This window comes from Prionailurus viverrinus, chromosome A1 (genome assembly GCF_022837055.1).
Source record: "Prionailurus viverrinus isolate Anna chromosome A1, UM_Priviv_1.0, whole genome shotgun sequence".
Taxonomy (NCBI): domain Eukaryota; kingdom Metazoa; phylum Chordata; class Mammalia; order Carnivora; family Felidae; genus Prionailurus; species Prionailurus viverrinus.
In genome coordinates, this window is record NC_062561.1 from 78,815,650 (window position 1) to 78,838,659 (window position 23,010).

General features: G+C 41.5%; 1 protein-coding gene across 1 annotated transcript; it reads left to right on the forward strand.

The window, feature by feature from the left end:
* Positions 1 to 28: 28 nt before the first annotated feature.
* On the forward strand, positions 29 to 22,397 carry ABHD13 (abhydrolase domain containing 13). The gene is made up of 2 exons (XM_047849436.1): positions 29 to 268; positions 19,052 to 22,397. The coding sequence occupies exon 2, from the start codon at positions 19,072 to 19,074 to the stop codon at positions 20,083 to 20,085; it is 1,014 nt and encodes a 337-aa protein (XP_047705392.1). The 5' UTR covers positions 29 to 268; positions 19,052 to 19,071; the 3' UTR covers positions 20,086 to 22,397.
* Positions 22,398 to 23,010: the final 613 nt, after the last annotated feature.

The following is a 23,010-nucleotide window of genomic DNA, read 5'->3' on the forward strand; positions in this document are numbered from 1 at the left end:
CGGGTTCCCACTAGAAGGAGGAAGGCGGAGAGGGGAGCAGGTGATGTGGGAGCCGGCGGGGACATTTGCCGGAGACACCGAGCGTGGGCCGGAAGTGGAGGAGCCGCGAGCGGCGCCGCAAGAGCTCCGGGCTAGACCGTGGCGACGGCGGCAGCCCCTTGGCTGGAGGAGGACGATGAGGAGCGACGGAAGCGGCGCGGGGGGACGCTGCCGCGCGGCAACGGGTTCCGTGTCCGCGGCCCACTGCGCAGCCTGCGAGCAGGTCTAAGTAAGTACGGTGCGCGGCCGCCGAGCCGCCGGGTGCGCTCCCGCCAGGGAGGGACGCGGGGGGCGGCCGGCGGGGCCTCGCAGGCGCCCGGGACCCGAACCTCCTCCCCGGGGGAGCGGGATCCGCTCCGCAGCCCCGCAGCCCATCGCGGGAGCGGGCGCGCCGGTTACCGAGCGCCCGGCGCTGCCGTGCGGGGCTGGACGCGGAGCGCGTCTCCGAAGCCTGTCGGAGGTCTGGCCAGGAGCGCGCACAGACCGGTACTTAGAGCTCGCCCCTCGCGGCCCGCGCCCTCCCACGCTCCTGGCGAAAGTGACACCGAACTCCCCCAGCTGCGCGGTCAGAGAGGGCCGGCAGAGTCCCGGCCGCTCCCCGCCACCGACAGGTGTAGACCTGCGGATTGCATGGCAGCAAGTTTGGGGTGTTTAAGAAACGGCGCGAGTGCACCCCACGCAATTGAAGTCGACTTTGCCGTCGATTTTTGTCAGCTTTTGCTTTCTGCAAAATGCGATGCTGGTGATACTCCCCGGGGCATCATAACCGAAAACAAATCTTTTATTCGGCTGTTTTACATAGGTTCATTAGGTCATAGTAACTGAACATTAAGGCACAAGAGGCGTCCAGTTTTGATGTTTGATTTATATTGATCCTGTCCTGGTTTCTTTGGCCCGGGTGAATACTTATCTGTGTCCATACTTAGATTAATCACATGTCTTTTACCAAGAAGTTGCATTTTATTTGAGTAAACGATAATTTGCTGCCATGCATGTAATGGAATCTCATAATTATGCCACCTAAAACATAGACTGCTCAATTCAGTTAATTGTTGACTTACTATGTGCCAGGCACTGACTACCGAAAATAGAGAATCGAATAGATGAAGTCACGGTCATCGAGGAGCTCCCAGTCTGTGTAAAACAGGTGAATTAATTATTCTACAGTAGTAAGCGTCACCACATAAATTTGTACGAACTGCAGGATGTGGAATGGTTGGTAGGGGGGAGTAGAGGTCCAGGAAAGGCTTTCTGAAGGAGCTGCTACCTGAACTGGGTTTTGACAGAAAGGTAACGCATTGCCCTATTTATTTCCTGTGTGCACATCCTCCGATATTCTCCAGTGAGTCTCATCCATTATTTAATCCAAGTCTAGCAGAACTTGTAGTTGTGCTTACTTTCATTCACCCTGCTCTAGTGGCTGTTAGAATATTTAAATTTCATCTTCTAGAAGTGGCTGCATTAACACACTACGTATGACATTTGATGCCAGAAGTTTTTCTGTGACATGTTTCGTCTCCCTTTTAGACGTGAGGAAGTATATATTCAGAGAAGCTAAGTGAGTTGGCAAAGGCCACCTAGCTATTAGCAGACCAGGCCAGGAAACCTGTCTCTTTCCACTGCCCCATGCTGGCTGCCTCCCATTGGTAGCTGATTGGAAATGATGACTGTGAACCTGCTTAGGGACGGCTGTGTGTCTAGACCCAGGCGCACCACATGCCTTCGCGGGCCCGCTTCTGGCCCCTTGCCCTCTGAGTGACAGGATTTACAAACCAGATTGTGCTGGGTTAACAAGATCACTCAGTGATAGGTTCAGGAAGCTGTCCAGCCTGGCGTTTTTCTAGGGTGTCCTCTCTCTTGTTACTCATCTCATGGGATTCTTTTCCTATTTTTCTGTTTCCCGCTAATTTAGAACTCAATTATTACTCAGATTCTAAAATCTTTCCGAACCTTGTTTCATCACCTCAGGGATGCCTGGGGCCCTTATATATGCTTCTTGGATGTTGACCAAAAAAGGTGTTAGTTTTCCTAATTCTTCTAATTAAGATTTTTGCCCCTCAAATGATACCTTTCATAATAAGTTATTATAGTTTATGTTAATGTTTCTTATAGGTCTTAACTCCTTCAGCAGTGCATTCTACTAAAATTGCAAAGGTGTACTATTCCCAGGGCATGCACTATATGCATTAATGAGTTAGTCTAGGGTCTTACCTTTTCTGTAACAGTGTTGTTATAAGAAAATGACTTTTCAGTTCCATCCATCTGGTTTATAGTAAAGTGTCTAGAACAGTACCATTTCATAAGTTGGAAACATACTAAATTTCATTATGTCTTTTTTTTTTTTTTTAGTGTTTATTTATTTTTGAGAGAGAGAGAGAGAAACAGAGCACGAGCAGGGAAGGGGAACAAAGAGAGGGAGACAGAGAATCTGAAACAGGCTCCAGGCTCTAAGCTGTCGGCCCAGAGCCCAACGCGGGGCTCGAACTCACAAACGGTGAGATCGTGACCTGAGCCGAAGTCAGACGTTTAACCGACTGAGCCACCCAGGCGCCCCTCATTATCAGTCTTAATTCTAACATCATTATTCGCATTTTTAGCCTTCGTGGATTTCTTTTAAATGATTTTCTTTCTTACAGATATTTGTAATCTCAGAACAGATTGTGATTGGCTTCCAGTGGCAGTGAGCTGTCCTCTTTGTTCTGTCGGTTGACTCTATCTGCCACCCCTTCCTTGCTTCCAGTAAAAGGGGAAGGCACAAAAATGCTCTGTGTCGCCACCTGGTGTGTTTGAGATACCTGCCCAAGCAGAGTTCAGTCCCTGAACTAGTCTGCTGTCCACCATTTTCATAGGCAGTTGGCGCTTCATTTGTCCCCTGGGGCTATTAATACACACTTCTTCATTATTGATGACGTGTGGGTAACCGTTAGGGAAATAGATAATTCATTCTGTGGTGTCTCCCGACACTCTGATGGCTTTTTGTGTTTCCATTTCAGCTGTGCAGCTGGCATGGTTTCTTCTCTTTCCAGTGCTTAGCAGAGAAGGGGATATATCGATGCAGGAAGGCTGAATCTGCATTCTTCATTACTTGAAATGTGATTGGAAACTGAATTCCCTTAGAGTCCTTAATAGTACCGCGGGATACTCGTTCTTCCCCTGTTGTACAGCTGTTGGCAGCTGTTAGAATTTGCTTTCTACTTTTTACCGTCTTCTTGTGAACCTCCATGCTGTTCTGTCACTTGTAGGTAGGTTTTTTAATGTATGATCAGTTTTTATTCTTAAAACTATTCCTGAAATTATCAATCTGAGATGGACTCAAGGGTCTTTAAAAATAATAGTACATTGATGAATTAGGAGTTTCTTAGTTGCATTTATAATTGGTTAACCTTTAGTTTGGGGGGAATTCGTGTGTCATGTCTAGGTAAACATTGTTTCAAAGACCTTTTTTCTGTCGGCAGAATCAGTAAGTCAGTAATGCAATGTAAACTTTTGCAATTAAAAAAATAGAATAATTGGCATTTACTTTCTTGTGTGAGAATTCCAGCTTTTATTAAAGTATAATTTTAAGTGTGATCAAAAGAATAACTTACATACTCTGCTAGTTATTGAAGCAATAATCAAAAAATGTATTCAATTAGTCAGAGAAAGACAAATGTATGACTTCACTCATAGGAGGAATTTAAGATGCAAAACAGATGAACATAAGGGAAGGGAAGTAAAATAATATAAAAACAGGGAGGGGGACAAAACATAAGAGACTCTTAAATACAGAGGACAAACAGAGGGTTGCTGGAGGGGTTGTGGGTGGAGAGATGGCTAAATGGGCGAGGGGCATTAGAGAGGACACTTGTTGGGATGAGCACTGGGTGTTATACGTAGGGGATGAATCACTGGAATCTACTTCTGAAATCATTATTGCACCATATGCTAACTAACTTGGAGGTAAGTCAAAAAATTAATTAAAAAAAAAAGGCAACCACACATGAGAAGTATCAGGCATGTGATGTGAGAGGGGCTCAAATCAGAGCCCCCTTCCCTGCATGGTACTGATGTGACCTGCCAGGCCCAGTCCAATGGCACTGGAGGGGGTGGTGTCTGAGGGCCCTCCCTGCTCCAGACTGCCCCAGAACTCAGGCCCAGGAAGGAACGAGGTGGGCCGTGTGTGCATCCCTGTACCTCTGTCTTGGGTTTCTGCCTGACTCCATGGCCCCCTTCAAGGTGTTTTTCAAGGCTAGCTGCTTCTGATCCATTACTTTCAACCAAGGCCTGGACCCAGATGGTCCCAGCGGCCTCTCACTCTTTCCTTCCCACCACAACCCCCACTGCCCCCCAGCCCCCCGGCCCCCAGGGGCCCCTCTGCCCACCGCCTGCCCACTCACTACCAGCTGGCTACCTCAGGGGCCACCTGCTGTCAGGGGCTTCTTCCGCCCACTCCACCTCCCCCCAGGCTCCCAGCCCCCCGACAGAACTAAGTTCCCTTTGGCCGAGCCCCTCAGCACCGCCGCTCCCGGCTCACGCTGACCACCCAGCATGTCGCACCATGCCATACCATGCCACGCCATGCCCAGGGTGCAGGCTCTGGCACCACAACCCCAGTCCAGGTCGGTGAGCACACTCGACAAGACAGTCCCTTCCCTCTTTAGAACCCAGTTGCCATGCCTAACCAGAAAAGAGGTGATCCATGGGGTAGTGATGGTTCCTTTCAACAGTGGTGGTCCGGGTCCCCAGCCAGACCGCCTGGGTGCCAGCTCTGCGCATCTCGCCCCCCCCCCCCCACCCAGCCACATGACCCTGGGCGCATCTGTATGTGGGGGTGGCTGGTACCTACCTTGAAAAGTTCAAGGTGTTACACGAGGAAATATTAGGGTGACCATATATCTGGCTGTGCCCAGAACAGTCCCAGTTTGTACCTGTTGCCCTGTCACAGTTAATCGTGCCTCCTTTTGCTCTCTCTAGTGAAGAGAGGCAGAGAGCGTGCTGTGTGCCTGGCAGGATATTCAGCTATTCAATGATTATGACAGTGCTCATTCTTTTTTTTAAGATTTATTTTTTCACTTAATCTCTACCCCCAACGTGGGGCTTGAACTTGCTACCCCAAGATCAAGAGTGACAGGCTCCAGTGACTGGGCCAGCCAGGTACCCCTGTGATGTCAATTCCTGATTGCTGAGGCAGTGACACAAATCTGCATGTGATAGAATGACCTAGAACCTGTATGGATGTCAGCTTCCCGTGTTGATGCTATTCTCCAGTGATGGGAGGTGTTGCTGTGGAGGAAAACTGGGGGATGTGTACATGGGACCTCTCTTTACTGTTCTTGCATTTTCTTTTGCATCTGTAATTACTTCAAAATGAAAAGTTTAAAAAAAATGTGTCCCTATAGTTTGAGTTTTAGTTCTTGATATATTTAAGTTGTCCTCCTCTTTAAATTTTGGATAAGGAGTTGATAATAGATTACCAGCTTCAGTGAGCAAGCAATAATATTTTTTGGCAGGGAGGAAGTTGATGGTGGTTGTTACTCTGGACTTGAAATTAATCTTTAGTGTTTGCCATCGTGTACTTTACTTTCACTGGAGAGAATGACCCGAGTTCCATTAACAAAGCAAAAGCAAAGCATTGCAGTGTTCATAGCAACTCATGATAGTTCCTTATATAGTCCTGGCTTTTCTTTGTCTCTGCCCAGTAATACTCCTAAAACAGGCCGGGTCTGTTGTTTTATGTGAAGGTTGTGTAGCCAAACTTATTTTCTACAATTTTAAGTGTGTGCTCTTTAAAAATATGTTTCTTTGATAGTAGTGGTCTGGGAAGGAGACTGAAATGTATGATGAATAAAATATCTTACAAACCTCAGTTGAAATATAAAATCACTGTATCTCTGTGCATCTGAGTTTTCTAGAGACTCATTTAAAAAAAATTTTTTAATGTTTATTTATTTTTGAGAGAGTGTGAGCAAAGTTGGGGAGGGGCAGAGACAGCAAGAGACACAGAATCTGAAACAGGCTCCAGCTCTGAGCTGTCAGCACAGAGCCTGGCTCGGGGCTTGAACTCAAGGACTGTGAGATCCTGACCTGAGCCAAAGTCAGACACTTAACCAGCTGAGCCACCCAGGTGCCTGGACACTCATTTTTAATCTTGGTGCATACTTAACCTCTCTCACTTACTTTTCAATTACTCCTTAAAGTCAACTGGGCCCTCCAACCTCTACTAGTCAGTAAAGACCATGTATTTTGTAATCTAATGCTTATTTTCCAGTTCTGCCTTTCATTTTTCTCTGTCACCTGTGAAATGAATTTGTGAGACCCTAGGGATTATTCAGTTTAACAGTTTGGTTCGACAGATATGGAAACTGATACCCAAGGTAAAAAGTGATAGACAGGAAGACCCATTATTCAGGGTCCCCATATTTAAATGTGGACTTAGTGATTTGAGAATGTGTGAAGCAGGGTTCATTGGGTAAAAGCCTCACCCAGGTGACACAGAACTTGTGCCTGAGCTGAAAGTTCTCTCTCCAAAGCTTGTCGTTTGTCTTATGTTTGTGATCCTTGGGAACCTGAAGAATGTTAGGTGTTTTTGTTAAGGGTATTTATCTTCCAGAATCTAGCAAGCTGTAACAGCGTATTAGAATGCACAGAACATTTAAATTAAAAGAGTACATCATTCTTTTGGAGGTGGGTGAGTTCTGTTTTTATTTTATTTTATTTTATTTTATTTGTTTTGTTTTATGTTATGTTATGTTATTTATTTATTTTTTAATTTTAATTCCAGCATAGTAACATACAGTGCTACACTAGTTTCAGGGATTTATTCTGAGGCTGCAAAAACATTTCAGTATTCTCAGCATGATACAACACATTAACAAATTGTAGGACAAATCATATGGTCATTTTGACATTCATTTGAGGGGCGCCCGGGTGGCTCAGTTGGTTGAGCGTCCAACTTCGGCCCAGGTCATGATCTCGCGGTTCATGGGTTCGAGCCCGGCGTCGGGCTCTGTGCTGACAGCTCAGAGGCTGGGGCCTGCTTCAGATTCTGTGTCTCCCTCTCTCTCTGCCCCTCCCCCTATCCCCCCTCTCAAGAATAAGTAAACATAGGGGCGCCTGGGTGGCGCAGTCGGTTAAGCGTCCGACTTCAGCCAGGTCACGATCTCGCGGTCTGTGAGTTCGAGCCCCACGTCGGGCTCTGGGCTGATGGCTCAGAGCCTGGAGCCTGTTTCCGATTCTGTGTCTCCCTCTCTCTCTGCCCCTCCCCCGTTCATGCTCTGTCTCTCTCTGTCCCAAAAATAAATAAACGTTGAAAAAAAAAAATTTAAAAAAAAAAAAAAAAAAAAAAGAATAAGTAAACATTTAAAAATGTATTTTAAAAAAGATTTGAAATAATTGAACATCATTTCATGATAAAAACTCTCAACAGAGTGGGTATAGAGGGAATACACTTCAATATAATGAAGGCCATGTATATAAAAATCCCAAAGCAACATTGTACTCAGTGGTGGCAAACGGAATGCTTTTCCCCTAAGATCAGGAACACGACCAGGAAGTCCACTCGCCTCACTTTTAGTGTTCTAGTACTGGGGGTGCCGGCTGTAGGAGGCTTCAGTGTGGCCTCTTCTCTCCATTTTGTCATCGAGTTTCTTCTGTCAATCCTCGGGTCGATTTCCAGTGTATTTCGGGTGATTTGGTGGCTACCTGGTTGTGTTCCAAGTGCCACCGTCCTCCTCTCCCCGTAGTACATCATTCTTAATGTGAGGGTGACACATCTGCGGAGAGAAAGGCAGTAAGGTTCTAGGGTTAGGCACTATGGAACAGTGGTTTTTAAACTCTCTGGTCTCAGAACCCCTTTACATTTTAAAAAATTGTCAAGGATGCCAAAATGTTTTTGACGTGTACTATACACAGATTTATTGTGTTAGAAATTAAAGCTAGGAGTTTATAAAATATATAACGTCATTTTAAAGTGGCAGTAAAAAAATCATTACATATTCACAATTTTTTTTTAATTTTTTTTTAACGTTTATTTATTTTTGAGACAGAGAGAGACAGAGCATGAGCAGGGGAGGGTCAGAGAGAGAGGGAGACACAGAATCCGAAGCAGGCTCCAGGCTCTGAGCTGTCAGCGCAGAGCCCGACGTGGGGCTCAAACTCACGGACCGTGAGATCGTGACCTGAGCCGAAGTTGGATTCTTAACCGACTGAGCCACCCAGGCGCCCCCACAATTTTTTTTTATCCAAAACAGCTGTCTTTGCAAAACAATTAATGAGGAGTGTGGCATTGTTTTACATTTCTGTAAATATCTTTAATGTCTGCTTAAATGGAGGCTGGCAGATTATTATCATCCTTCTGCGTTCATTCTCCTAAGGTAGGTGGTTTTAGGTAAACTCTGAAGAAAATTGGGCTCACATAACCCTGCAGTTGTCAAGGGAGGAGTATCGTGGCTGTTCTTTGATAACTGCAGTATTCAACAGACAGTAGTCACACTGTAGAATCCGAACCCTGTATCAAAGAACTTTTCGTCTTTGTCACATTGACATCCAAAAGCTTATGTTATAATGAATTTTTATCCATGCTGGATCATGGGACATCATTCATTGGTGACTTTGAAAACACTAGTTTGCCGTGTTGGGCAGATTCTTCCAAATGTTGAGTCATTTCGTAGGTTGTCAAAAGTCAACTGATATCGTCACCACCACGATGCCATCAGAAGAGTCTCCGAAGTCATGGGATGCTATTGGCCACTTCACATTCATTTTTCATAAAATGTCTACTAGACATATAACTCTGAATGACCATACTTTATCAGGTGGCTGTTTCAGTAAAAATGTTGTCACCTAGAAAAGCAGCTGGGTCAGCTCACAGCTCAGAATTTCAGCATTCAGCGCTGGTGTTGTTTGTGTCCTCCACATTTTGTCACACAGAATATTAAAGATGTGTACTCACTGGTTGAGATATAACCCTTCCCATTTTGTCACACAATATTAAAGATGTATATTCACTCGTTGACATATAACTACATTAATAATTTTTGCGGCTTTCTCAGTGACATTCTTATGTAAAAATGACTTTTCTCCCCTTCCTGGAATCCATGGGGATAAAGAATATGATTCTTAAGTCTTGGTGCCTCTGCCTGGATTCTTGCTACCTGTCATTGGTTTTGTACCATAAATGCGAATGTCCAACAGTGAAAAGCCAAATAGAGTATAGGCAAATACGGTATAATTGTAATATTGATCTTGAAGACACCTATAAAGGGTCTTGGTGACCCCTGGGAGTCTGCATTGACATAGAAAGATCTCAGGTTTAAGAGGGACCTCAAAGATCATCCAGTTCAACTGCTCTGATTTCCTCTACACTGGGGTTGCCAGGTGTTTACTTAGTTTTGCTTAAATACTTCCAGTTCCTGTGAGTAATTGTGCTGAGTAGAAACAAGTGGCATAGACAGTTCTTTGATGGCAAGTAAGAGAAATTCTTAATCCTGGAGTTATGCTTTGTCCTGTGTTTTAAGAATTTGCGTACATTTCCGCTTGTTTTCTGTAAGTAATTGAACATGATGAAACGCAGGGATTACTAAAAATTATGCTGTAAAGGACACATAGTTGTGGTTTTATTTTTCTGTTGGCGTATTTAAGGACAGTTGTGATCTTTGATTTTCTTTGTCTCTTCTATACTGAAATGAACTTATGTTAGACACGCACTGTTATGTATGCCCATGTCTGTTTCCTGAGTAGATCACGAGCCACTTGAGAACAGGGGCTGTACATGTACAATTTTTAAATAGTCTGTAGTGCCTGAACACTATTATTCACCCGGTAGGGTCCGCATATGTGTGTGGCATTGTCTTTAATCTGTAAATAGTGTGGTAGGACACACTGGAATCTGATGAGGCTGGGAAACCAAGTATGGGTGCTTCAGTGGCCCAGCTGGGTTTGAGAAATCCCCCGGGCTTGGCGGTAGTACCTAAGGACTCGTGTCATTGAGGATGGACATAACTTCCGTACTGATCTCTTTTATTTAAATATTTTTCCTCGGAATGGGAGCATTTGTGTTTCTCCAAGGACATACATATGAGGGAACGCACGAGGTAATTCATGGAGATCAGAGGAGCATGCCCTCACTAACCTTGCTGACTTAGCACTCTGCTCACACTAGCCAACCTGGTGGTTCTGACACATTTACAGCTTCAAATTGTTTTTATTTTTTAGTCTTAAATTGGTTATTGTATACTTATAATGGTCTAATAACTTAAATACCTGAAGCATATGGAGCACTAAGCTGAATAAAACAAGTTAATCAGGACCATAAAATTCTCAAGATGATCGTCACCAGACCTGTAAGTTGTATTCATAGGATTAAAGTGCTTATATAGTACATCAAGATGTTGCTGATGCTTCAAAACTATTCTTCTGAAAAGAAAACTATCCTAATTATTTCAACTTTGTCATAATAAAATCATAATAAAAATTAGCCATGTTTTCAATAGATTATTTTATTTTATTTATTTTTATTTTTGAGAGACAGAGCACGAGCAGGGGAGGGGCAGAGAGAGAGGGAGACACAGTGTCCGAAGCAGGCTCCAGGCTCCGAGCTGTCAGCACAGAGGCCAACGTGGGGCTCAAACTCAAGAACCACGAGATCATGACCTGAGCCGAAATCAGATGCTTAACCTGAGCCAGCCAGGCGCCCCTCAATAAATTATTTCTTGAGACATGCTTACTAATATCACTATGATACCTCTAATCACTTGGTCTAAGTAAAAAGCACAAAATTATCTTTTAGGTTGATTGTTTTTCATTCAGAGTCAAGACCTGTGCATGTTATGATAATATGCTTATTTTTGAAATTATAACACAGTAATTAAATTTTAGTTTAATATATTATTATACATTGAGCCCCAGAATTTTACCTGTGGTTTTTGAAAAAGTATTTGTTTATACATCATGCGTTTTTTTTTGTTTGTTTGTAAGTAATGTAAAGCATGGAAAATGTGAGACAGAGAAGGTTGTGGTTAGTTGTAGAGCAGTTTGAGGTGTCAGTGAAATATCAGGTATTCAAGGAACAGATAAACCGAGATTGTAGGTGGAGTAAACATAGAGAATCAGAACGATTTATACACGAGTGTGATACTCGGAGGCATGAAAAAGAATGAAATTGCTGAGGGAAAGGAGGTAGATGGACAGGACCTTGGGAAATGCCTCTGTTTGGGGTGGGTCAGAGGGAGCAACTCTGGAATTTGAGTTACCAGAAGCTGAGGGAGAGTCTGCGTTCGGTGCTGCTTAGGGTTTTGGGGCCACGGTGTGGATTGAGAGAATTTGCTGGATTTGTTAGAAGGTGAGGTGCACTTTTTGTGAGAGATCGTGGTGGGAGCTTGCGCATCACATTCTCAGTGAGTAGTTACTGGGGTGGTTTAAGCCACAGGTAGACGGGCTGTAGAGACATTTGACATGCGAGGCCTGGTGTGATAAAGTGGCAAGAGCAGAACTGAGGGTTGGGAATAAGTCAGATATTCAAGATGTAGGCATGAGGTGAAAACATGATAATGACGGAGAGGCCTGGAAGATGACAGGGTGTCTGTCGGTTGGCTGAGTTTCTGCCGTCATCAGGTCTAATGAATGCCTTTTACCTCGAGGCACCTTTCTAGTTAGTGTCAACTTTGGTTTAACTTTGAACATATTTAACTCACCATTTCTGTGGATTGTTTATGATACTAACGTGACGCATTTGAGCACGCAAAAGAAGCCGGCAAATAAATCGATGTCTTCTGGAAGCACATTTCATAAACGTTTGCCCCGTAAAACGCACTCTCGGGTGTAGCCAGTTGCCTTGCGTATTGTCCGTGACCAGCGGCTGGATATCCGCACTCTGGAGACCTGATAGACCATACCTGGCACCACTTCTGTCCCCTCTGTTGAAGGACATGGGATAGAAAACCCAGCACGTCAGCATCAGGTGTGTTGTCCCCAGATAATAATAGCTCAGGCTGTGGAGAGGGAGGGGACATGTGGGTGGGAACAGATGCCACCCTGACTTGGCTACTTCTTGCTCCTCGGGAAGTAGTATCTTTTGTAATAGCACGTGCACACTGCGTCCGACTCGGCAGAGGACACGCCAGTTACGGGTCAGATCCCCGCTGCCGGAAGCCCCTCTTTATCCTTCCCCTTGGACATGTGTCGCCCTACTCAGGGCCTGCTTAATCCACATTTAGCTCACCATGAGGGGTCAAGTTTACCACGCACAATGTTGCTTAGAAACGGCTGCTGTCCCACCTTTATCAGGTTTCCAGGGAAACAGTGCTAGAAGGTTAACCAGAGGTCATTTTTTTCATGCTAGAGAAAAGGTTTTGTTAACCCTTTACAAACTACACGAATTTATTGGCAAAATAGATGGCAGACTTACATACCACTAGCTGTAGGATCCGTGCGGTGTACCGTTTCAGAGGTACTGCGCGTTGGCAGGGACTTTCGTAACATCTGGGTCTATATGAAATTGTTTTTACGTGCCAGCAGGTGACTCCAGTAACTGTGTTCTGCTGATGGTTTCAACAAATTTAGTAAATAAAAACATCCTTCCTGGGCGCCTGGGTGGCTCAGTCGGTTGAGCGTCCGATTTCGGCTCGGGTCATGATCTCACAGCTCGTGAGTTCCAGCCCCGTGTCGGGCTCTGTGCTGACAGCTCAGAGCCTGGAGCCTGCTTCTGCTTCTTTCTGTGTCTCCCTCTCTCTCTCTGCCCCTAACCCACTCGCATTCTGTCTCTGTCTCTGTCAAAAATAAATAAACATTAAAAAAAATTAAAAATAAATAAAAATAAAAACATCCTTCCTATTCGAGGCTTGCTTGTTCCAGTTCCCTTAAGAGCATAGAGGTGTGACACAGACTGGGGAGCAGAAATTACTATCAAATTGGGTCAGGTAAGAGTAAGGCAGTCTGTGAGTAGAGGTCTCTGTCTAAACCACCAATAAATATGCCAAAGCGTATTAAAAAGGGGACAGCACACTCTCAAGTGTGTACTTGAGAGCAGTTTTTATTAACCTGTCCTTAGAATTGATTTCCATTTGAGATTCCTCCAAATGGATTGACATTTATTCTGGCTTCCACCATTTAAGATTCTAAAATTGCCTTTGTTTATCACAAAGAGCTTTAGTTAAGGTGCCTTTTCAGGAATGCTTTCTGGAAAACCGTAAGTTTAATTCTTGTTATTTCTAACCAAAAGTGGACTCACATATGCCATTTTCCTAATGTCCAGTCTTAAATATATGTGCCCAGTACTCAGAATACAGTTATGTTTTCTTAGAAGGCTAATAATGTACATACATTATTTATTCATTTAAAAAACATTTTAGTTTGGAATATATGTAAAGTGGTGTCCTACCCAGTAGAGATAACAGTAGTGAAAAAGAGAAAAACGGTTCTTGGCTTTATAGATTTAAATTCAATATTATAGGGGCGCCTGGGTGGCGCAGTCGGTTAAGCGTCCGACTTCAGCCAGGTCACGATCTCGCGGTGCGTGAGTTCGAGCCCCGCGTCGGGCTCTGGGCTGATGGCTCAGAGCCTGGAGCCTGTTTCCGATTCTGTGTCTCCCTCTCTGCCCCTCCCCCATTCATGCTCTGTCTCTTTCTGTCCCAAAAATAAAAAAACGTTGAAAAAAAAATTTTTTTTAAATAAATAAATTCAATATTATATGTTGAAATTAGAAATTAAAGAGGCTACTTTGAAAAAGATAATTTTTCCAAGTTTGAATAATTGAAAATTGTAACTCTTTTTTCTGTATGTTTGATATATATGTATATATGAAATGTTCAAGTAGTTTTTGGTAACAATTTTGTTTGATTTGAAAACTGAGTCAACTCCTGATTATCCACGATATAGGAACCCTTATCAAATTTCTAGATTTGCGGGGCACCTGGGTGGCGCAGTCGGTTAAGCGTCCGACTTCAGCCAGGTCACGATCTTGCAGTGCGTGAGTTCGAGCCCCGCGTCAGGCTCTGGGCTGATGGCTCAGAGCCTGGAGCCTGTTTCTGATTCTGTGTCTCCCTCTCTCTCTGCCCCTCCCCCGTTCATGCTCTGTCTCTTTCTGTCCCAAAAATAAATAAACGTTGAAAAAAAAAAAGAAAAAAATGAAAAAAAAATTTCTAGATTTGTTTGGCACATTCTGATATTGATGTTAATTTGAGCAGAACATGGTTAAGAACATAGTGGTGTAGCTAGAAACACTAGTCACAAAGGCAAATAAAGTTCATATATCTATAGTATCTGTAAATGCTTTTCAAATTAGTTTCATTTGGTAATGCTGACCAGCCTTATATGTAGGCATTTAAAAAATTATTCCACTGAAAAGGGAATTCAGACTGGAAATAAGTGATAAACACAAGATTGTTCAGCAGCTATATAGTAGAGCAGACTTTTAGGGTCATGGAATTTTAGCCGTGTGTTTTTTCCTACTAAATCACCAAATGAATGGTGTTTCAGTTACTCCTCTCTCTGATACCACTGTCACAAATGATTGGCTTTAACTATGAAAAAAGACAGTAAAATTGTTCACTGAAGACATACCTTAAGTGGTATCTTATTTTCCAAATAGTGCGGTGCTCTAGTATGTTGGTATTTTATATCCCAGACCTTGTTAATCCTAATCATTACACAGAATTTTTTTATTTTGATGTATAAAGTTAACAACGATGTGTTTTCACCTTTCTCCAGTTACAGCGCTTGGTACACATGAAAATCCTTGACAATCATTTGTACTTAAAAAAAATAAATAAATAGGGGCGCCTGGGTGGCGCAGTCGGTTAAGCGTCCGACTTCAGCCAGGTCACGATCTCGCGGTCCGTGAGTTCGAGCCCCGCGTCGGGCTCTGGGCTGATGGCTCGGAGCCTGGAGCCTGTTTCCGATTCTGTGTCTCCCTCTCTCTCTGCCCCTCCCCCGTTCATGCTCTGTCTCTCTCTGTCCCAAAAATAAATAAACGTTGAAAAAAAAAATTTTTTAAAAAAATAAAAAAAATAAATAAATAAATAAATAAAAGTAAGTAAACATGAGATGAAAAGTTTAATGGGCCAGATATGTTGTTGAGACTCGCGCACTGCGTTGAAGGGATGTGGTGTAGCCCTGTGTGATCTAAGCTGTCGATAAATAGCCGTCAGAGAGGCTATTATTATGAGAGGCATTGGTTGATGAGCTATCTGGAATATTGGCTTATTTGACTGCTCTGAAGCAGCCCCTCGCAGTTCTGGTTTTTAACCAGGTCGTGACACCCAGTGCTCGGGTGCTTTTAAGCTTGAATTTTTTGTTTGACTTTCTGTATCTGCTGTTCTCTAGCTCAGCATGGTGTTCATGTAATAAAACTTGCTACAGCTGGGTGGCAGTGTTGACCACAGAGAAACTTCAGGAAAATGCTGTGCTGTTGGTTTATGTTCAGAGTCATTTGAGTAAGAATTCAAATTTGAAAGTGTATGTTCAGCGAGCTAGTAAGTAAGGTATGTTTGGTGAGGTAGTGGTGAAATGCCAAATCTGTTAAATCATCTAACTCGCCTTTATGGCCAATCTAATTTAATTTGGTTTTATGATTTTTTTTTCAGTGTTTAATTCAGTGAACAAAAATGTCAAGTTTATTAGCTTATAGAATACAGTAAAATTTTAAAAATCAGTCGTTAACAATTATCTATGAAATTTAAGAATAACTTCTTTATGGTAGTTTTGTTTGCAAGTAAAAGAGGATTTAATATTTTTTAAAACTCGGCAAACGTATAAATAGATGACTGCTACATAAGAAAGCTTACAACGTACCTCACTTTTTTTGCTTTTTTTTAAGACAGTATGCATAAAGTTTTTTATTTGATAACCAAAAGATATTGACTTAAAGTGCTTTTCTTCTGTATTTTCTTTTATCAATTATAATTTTCAGAAATCTTTAAAAACATTTTTCTCCAATAAGTCATTTTCTTCATTTTTCTCTGGTTCTCAAATAGAATTGCTCTGTCTTCGTTTCACGCTTCTCCCCCAGGTGCTTATGGCCTTTCTAATACGTCATACTAATCTGGATTGACTCATGATGGGAAATTGTAGTAAGGGCTGTATAAAAGATTGTGCTTATTTCATGATACTAGCAGTCTGAAATTTCTTTTTAATCCAGTGTGAAAGAAATTATTGAACTCTTTCTAAAAAATAATGCAATGCTGGAAACTAGTAGTTAATTTAAATAAATTATTGTTTAACTGGGAAATCCTGCAGGTAGAGAAGAAAATATTTTATTCTTACCTCAGTTTGTTTAGGTACCATTTATAATGTGAAAAAGAAAATTGACAATAAATTGTATCAGATTGATCTTGACTAATTAGAATATATTAACTATCTCTTTAATAAAATTTGCCTTCAACCTGCCTAGCTCAGTGAAATTGTAGGATACAAAATCAATATACGAAAATCTGTTGTTTCTTTATACTAATAATTATCAGAAAGAGAAATTAAAGAAAATGGTTTTGTTTATAACTCCATAAAAAAATAGAATACCTAGGAATAAGTTTAGTCAAGGAAGGGGAAGACCTCTACCCTGAAAACTATAAGACAAGTATGAAAGAAATTGAAGAAAACACAAATAAATGGAAAGATAATTCTGTTTTCATGGATAAGAATTGTTATTATGTCCATATTACCCAAAACGGTGTACGGGTACAGTGCAATCACTACCAAAATTACAATGGCAATTTTTACAGAAATAGAACAGTGATCTTACAATTTGTGTATGGAACCACAAAAGATCCCAACTAGCCAAAGCAATCTTGAGAAAGAAAAACAAAGCTGGAGGCATACTCCCTCATTTCTAACTATATTACAAAGCTATGTCAAAACAGTGTGGTATTGGCATAAAGACAGACACAGTGATCAGTGGTGCAAAATAGAGTCCAGAAATACACCTACACATAGATGGTCAATTAATTTACAACAGAGAAGCCAAGAATATACAATTGGGGCAAATGGTGCTGGGAAAACTGGATATCCACATGCAGAAGAATGAAACTAGGGCACTACTTTACAACATACACAAAAATTAACTTAAAATGGATTAAAGACTTTAAGATCTGAAACCATAAAACTCCTAGAGGAAAACAAAGTAGTGAGCTCCTTGACGTTGTCTTGGCAATGATTTTTGGATCTGTGACACCAAAAGCAGAGACAACAAAAGTGAAATAACTAGGTGGGACTACATCAGACTTAAAAAAGCTTCTACACAGCAAGGGAAATCAACAAAATGAAATGACTGAAGGGGAGAATATATTTGCAAAGCATATATCTGATAAGGGATTAGTATCTAAAGTATATAAAGAACTCACAGAACTCAGTAGCAACAAAACAATATGATTATGAAATAGATGATCTAAATAGAAGTTTTTCCAGAGAAGACATACAGATGGCCAACAAGTACCTGAAAAGATGTTCAGCATCACTGATCGGGGAAATGCAAATGAAAAACCACACTGAGATGTTACCTCACACCTGTCAGAATGGGGATTATCAAAACGCAAGAAATAAATATTGGCGAGGACGTGGAGAAAAGGAAACCCTCGGGCACTGTTGGTGGGAATGTAAATTGGTGCAGCCAAGGAAAAATAGTATGGAGGGTTCCTCAAAAAATTAAAAATACAACTACCGTATGATCCAGCAATTCTGCTTCTGGCTGTTTATCCAAAGAAAACAAAACCGCTGACTCAGGAAGCTATATGGACACCCATGTTCATTGCAACATTATTTACAATAGCCAAGATATGGAAACAACCTAAGTATCCATTGATGGATGAATGGATGAAGAAAATATGACATGTACACACAATGAAATATTACCAAGCCATAAAGAAGAATGAAATCTTGCCGTTTGCCACAAAACAGATGGACTTGAGAGCATTATGCTAAGTGAGATAAGTCAGAGAAAGGCAAATCTGTATGATTTCATTTATGTGTGGAACAAGAAAGAAAGAAAGAGAAAGAAAAACACCTAAACCCCAAGTTTACAGATACAGAGAACAGGTGGCTGGTTGCCAGAGGCAGGGATGGAGGAAATGGGTGAAGGGGATCAAAATGTACAAACTTCCAGTTATAACATGAATCGTTTGGGGACATTAGGTACAGCTTGGCCGCTATCATTAATACTGTAGTGCATACTCATGGGGTGCTGGGGGGGCTCGGTTGAGCGTCCAACTTCGGCTCAGGTCACGATCTTGCGGTTCGTGGGTTCAGGCCCCACGTCAGGCTCTGTGCTGACAGCTCGGAGCCTGGAGCCTGCTTCAGATTCTGTGTCTCCCTCTTTCTCTGCCGCTCCCCTGCTCATTCTCTGTCTCTCAAAAATAAAGATTAAAAAAAAATTTTTTTAAATACCGTATTGCATACTTGGAAGTTGCTAAGAGAGTGGATCATAGAAGTTCTCATCACAAGGAAAAGAATTTTGCAGCCATGTTTGGTGACAGACGTTAACTAGACATACCGTGATAGTTTCTCAATATAGACAAAGATCCTTACGTTGTACACTTGAAAACAATAAAATGTATGTCATTTATGCCTCAATACAAAAAAGAAATTCTCTCAACCTACGTAGCCCACTGATGGGCACACCAGGAGCTTCGGGATCATGCTCGTTGGCCTTTGGGCTCTTCGTCCTGAGGAGCTGGGAGCACAGCCATTGACTTAAGCCCCTGAGCCTCCGTTGCCTCATAAAAATTTGGGAACAGGGCATTAGCTGATTTTTGTGTCAAATCAAGGAGGATGCATTAATGAAAGTCCCTGACAGTAATTAAGCACTTTTTTAGAAAAATGTATATATTTTGATGAATATTTGTATTTTGTAATCCTAGCAGTGGAAGCAGAAAGGAGACTGTTGAGACCAGAAGAAACAGGGGAATTGGAACAACGGTGGATGGAATGATGTAGCCTTCCAAGGGTTCTCTTAGTGCCGTGATTTACTGTCACATGGATTTAACTTTTAAAATAATGTAAGTTGAATTACTGATTCTTTCTCTCTCTCTCTTTCTCTCTCTCTCTTTAGGACACTTACGGAGAGCTACAATGGAAAAATCCTGGATGCTGTGGAACTTTGTTGAAAGATGGCTAATAGCTTTGGCTTCGTGGTCTTGGGCTCTTTGCCGTATTTCTCTTTTACCTTTAATAGTGACTTTTCATCTGTATGGAGGCATTATCTTACTTTTGTTAATATTCGTGTCAATAGCAGGTATTCTGTATAAATTCCAGGATGTATTGCTTTATTTTCCAGAGCAGCCATCTTCTTCACGCCTTTATGTTCCCATGCCCACTGGTATTCCACATGAAAACATTTTCATCAGAACCAAAGATGGAGTGCGTCTGAACCTTATTTTGATAAGATACACTGGAGACAATTCGCCCTATTCCCCGACTATAATTTATTTTCATGGGAATGCAGGCAACATAGGTCACAGGTTACCAAATGCATTGCTTATGTTGGTTAACCTCAAAGTTAATCTTTTGCTTGTTGATTATCGAGGATACGGAAAAAGCGAAGGAGAAGCGAGTGAAGAGGGACTCTACCTGGATTCTGAAGCTGTGCTAGATTACGTGATGACTAGACCTGACCTTGACAAAACAAAAATTTTTCTTTTTGGCCGTTCCTTGGGAGGAGCGGTGGCTATCCATCTGGCTTCCGAAAATTCACATCGGATTTCGGCCATTATGGTGGAGAACACGTTTTTAAGCATACCGCATATGGCCAGCACTTTATTTTCATTCTTCCCAATGCGTTACCTTCCTTTATGGTGCTACAAAAACAAATTCTTATCCTACAGAAAAATCGCTCAGTGCAGAATGCCTTCTCTTTTCATCTCTGGGCTCTCCGACCAGTTAATTCCACCAGTAATGATGAAGCAACTCTATGAACTGTCCCCGTCTCGGACTAAGAGATTAGCCATTTTTCCTGACGGGACTCATAATGATACGTGGCAGTGCCAGGGCTACTTTACTGCCCTGGAACACTTCATCCGAGAAGCAATAAAAAGCCGTTCTCCCGAAGACATGGCACAGACCTCACCCAACGTCACGATTATATGATGCTCTTCTGTTTGATTAACGCACTGTATTTTAATTTGCGCGGAACGATAAAGAATGTTCCTTTCTACAAGTGTGTTATGTCTGTACTTGTCTGAAGAGTGACATTAAACCCTGAAAGGACTTCAGTGCTCCTTTGAGACGATCCAGATAGTTTTTGACATGTGAAGAACTGTAATTCTTGGGATTATTTCATAGTTTTCATCAAACCTTTCAATGTGGTCATGTATCCGTATCTTTCGTTTAATATGCCAGTATAATAGCATATTGTATTCAAAAGTTTCTTGTTGCCAAAATGGTGTGCTTCGCGTGGCACTTGGATCCGTGGCTGGGTGTGGAAGGAGATCTGCCAACGAGAAACCTTTGAGTATTATTCCTTTAGTAAGTACCGGGACAATCATGGCAAGCAAACTTAGTTCTGTAACTGCATTCTTCACCTTAAAAGTTAAAATGAAATGCATGATGGTATTTTAGTCCTTGAATTATGCAATGCATCGTTTTTACTGTAAATAGCACTGGTCATTGACCGACGTATATGGTAACCTGGGTTATATCTATTTTGATGTAAACTCTATTTTGTTTTCGGCGAGAAGTGAAATCGAGGCCTGTGTGCCGGCTGCCATTGCATTTTGCTCTGGTGAATGCTGAGATCCAGCTTTTTCTTACAAGTAAATGGGACCCCATTTTCCAATATAAATGTACCGTGTTTTGTTAGGTACAGTCTGGATCATAGCATGTAAAAATAGAAATTTAGAATTTTACTGCAGCTTTGATGTGCACATTTGAACTTTTTAACATTTGTAATTTTGGTGGCAAAGAGAATTTTAGCTTCTGTCAATTTTGTAAGTCTACATCTCAACCACTAATAGCGATCATAATGACAATTAGAACTTGTTTAAGAAATAAATTGGCGAGGCTTATCATTACATGATTGTACAGACTATTTTACAGAAATTCCCACACTTGAGTTTTAAGTCCAGTATCTAGGTATATCTAGCCTACAACAGCCAAGATATCATTTATTGGACTTTCTGAAAATAAAAGTTACAAAATCAAAAGCAAAAAACCTGTTCTTTGGTTTAATGTTTCAGTTGTTCTTATATAGAGCATTAAAAGGCAGTTTCAGGAAGTTTTCTTTCTTTTTCTCCTCCACATAGGAGTGTGGGAATGAAGGAACTCAAGAAGTTTTTCTTACAGAACCTATTACCACATTTAACAATTACGTGGCTAGAAGTGAGAAGTAGTATTTAGACATAGAGAAGAGTAAGAAAAAAAAAAGAGCCCCGTAAAACTTGCAGAACATACCTTAAAAAATATAAGCTATGGGGTATAATTGTGCTACGTTGTTTCAGGCTGTCCTCAAAAATTAGATGTAATTGAGCTCTGTACATTATGTCAGCTTTAACATAGAATATTTTGAATATTTAGCTATATTTATTGGCTTTGTGCAAGCGGCTAGAGCAGAGAAATCATGGGTCAATATTCTTGACCTTAATTTTAGAATCTTTCCATGGAGATAGGGCTAGAGATACTTTTGCCAAATAACATTCTTATTCACTTTATGTCAGTATTTAGAAAAAAATTCTAGCAAGTATGATTTCCTGTTTTTCTATAAATTGTTGTTTAAAAGTCATGCTTTAAAAAAAAGTTGGTAATGCATATCATGGAAGGCATATTTTTATGTATAAATTCACCACAATTAAAGGATACTTTTCATCTTATTGGTCATTGCGATGTAGAATGACTCTCCTAAATAGTAGTGTATTCAAAAGAAAAAAGTTAATACAACAATCGTAGTGTACTTAGACATGAGCTTACTTGGTGCACCTTAGCTTGTATCATCTTTAAGGTTTGGAATACCTTTGTATGTTTCCCTGTAACCATTTAGCGTAGTACTTGTGAAGGGGTTTATCCACTTTAGTTGTAATGAGTATTATGCTGATGAAGTATAAAAGCTTTTTCTTCATCAGTGTTTTGTTCTTATGCTGCTTTTTTTTTTTTAAGGTTTATAAACAAATTTTTTCCCCCCTCTAAAGCCAGGCTTTCAAAAGTTGCACAGTACTCGTGTATTCACCCCCACCTTCATTCTCTTCGGATTAAGGAGCATTTGTTCCTGCAGCAGAGGGAAGGGACTGTGTTTAGGGTGGTAGGACATCTTTCTTTCCTGGCTTCTGTATCTGAGATTTCCTTAGATGGGAAGAGGGCAGAACACAAACTCTTGTGGTCAGAGGTCCATGAAGCCTGTGACATCGTTTTTTCACAACATGTCTAATTTTGTGGCCAAAGCAGTTGGTCTTAATAAAATGTGAATTCTTCATGAGTCACTCCTTCATTGGGACCCAGGTTTTAGTGGGAATAGAAGTGTGTCCACCTTGTGTATTAATTTCTGGCTCATTTTGCAAGAGCAGCTGTAATAAGAGTTTATGAATGAATTTTAAGTTTTTAAGGTACCGTAAACTTGGAAATCCTAGAATGATTTTAAATCTGTCAAGATACAATTCATTTAGAGAAAGTTCCGATATTTTAAAAGGGATTATTGGGGCGGGGCGAGTGGGGGATGGCAAAAAGGACACTCAAAAGGAGATTGTAGAATATGGGGAGAAATAGTTTGTGATGCATAAAAGGTGCTAAATGAAGAGAAATGGCTGGAAAGGGATACGTGACGTGGTTCTTCAGTGTCGATCCAGGAAATGACAAAATGACTAACCGATAAGGTTGGGCGAAAAGGCTGCCTAACTGTGCAGAACAAAACGTTCGAATGCATGTCGCCTCTAACCAAGAAAGTGACTAGAGCACCTGACACTGCAAATACCTTGACTGTAAAATTGGCATTTTTATCAAAATGGTATTTTCAATTTTGTTACAGGGCAGCTTAAACTGATTTTTTTTTCGTGATGAGCTGTAGACACTTGGTAATCACCCAAGTTC

Excerpts from the sequence above, each read along its gene's own strand:
- ABHD13 (XM_047849436.1), top strand. The coding sequence starts at position 19,072 with ATGGAAAAATCCTGGATGCTGTGGAACTTTGTTGAAAGATGGCTAATA.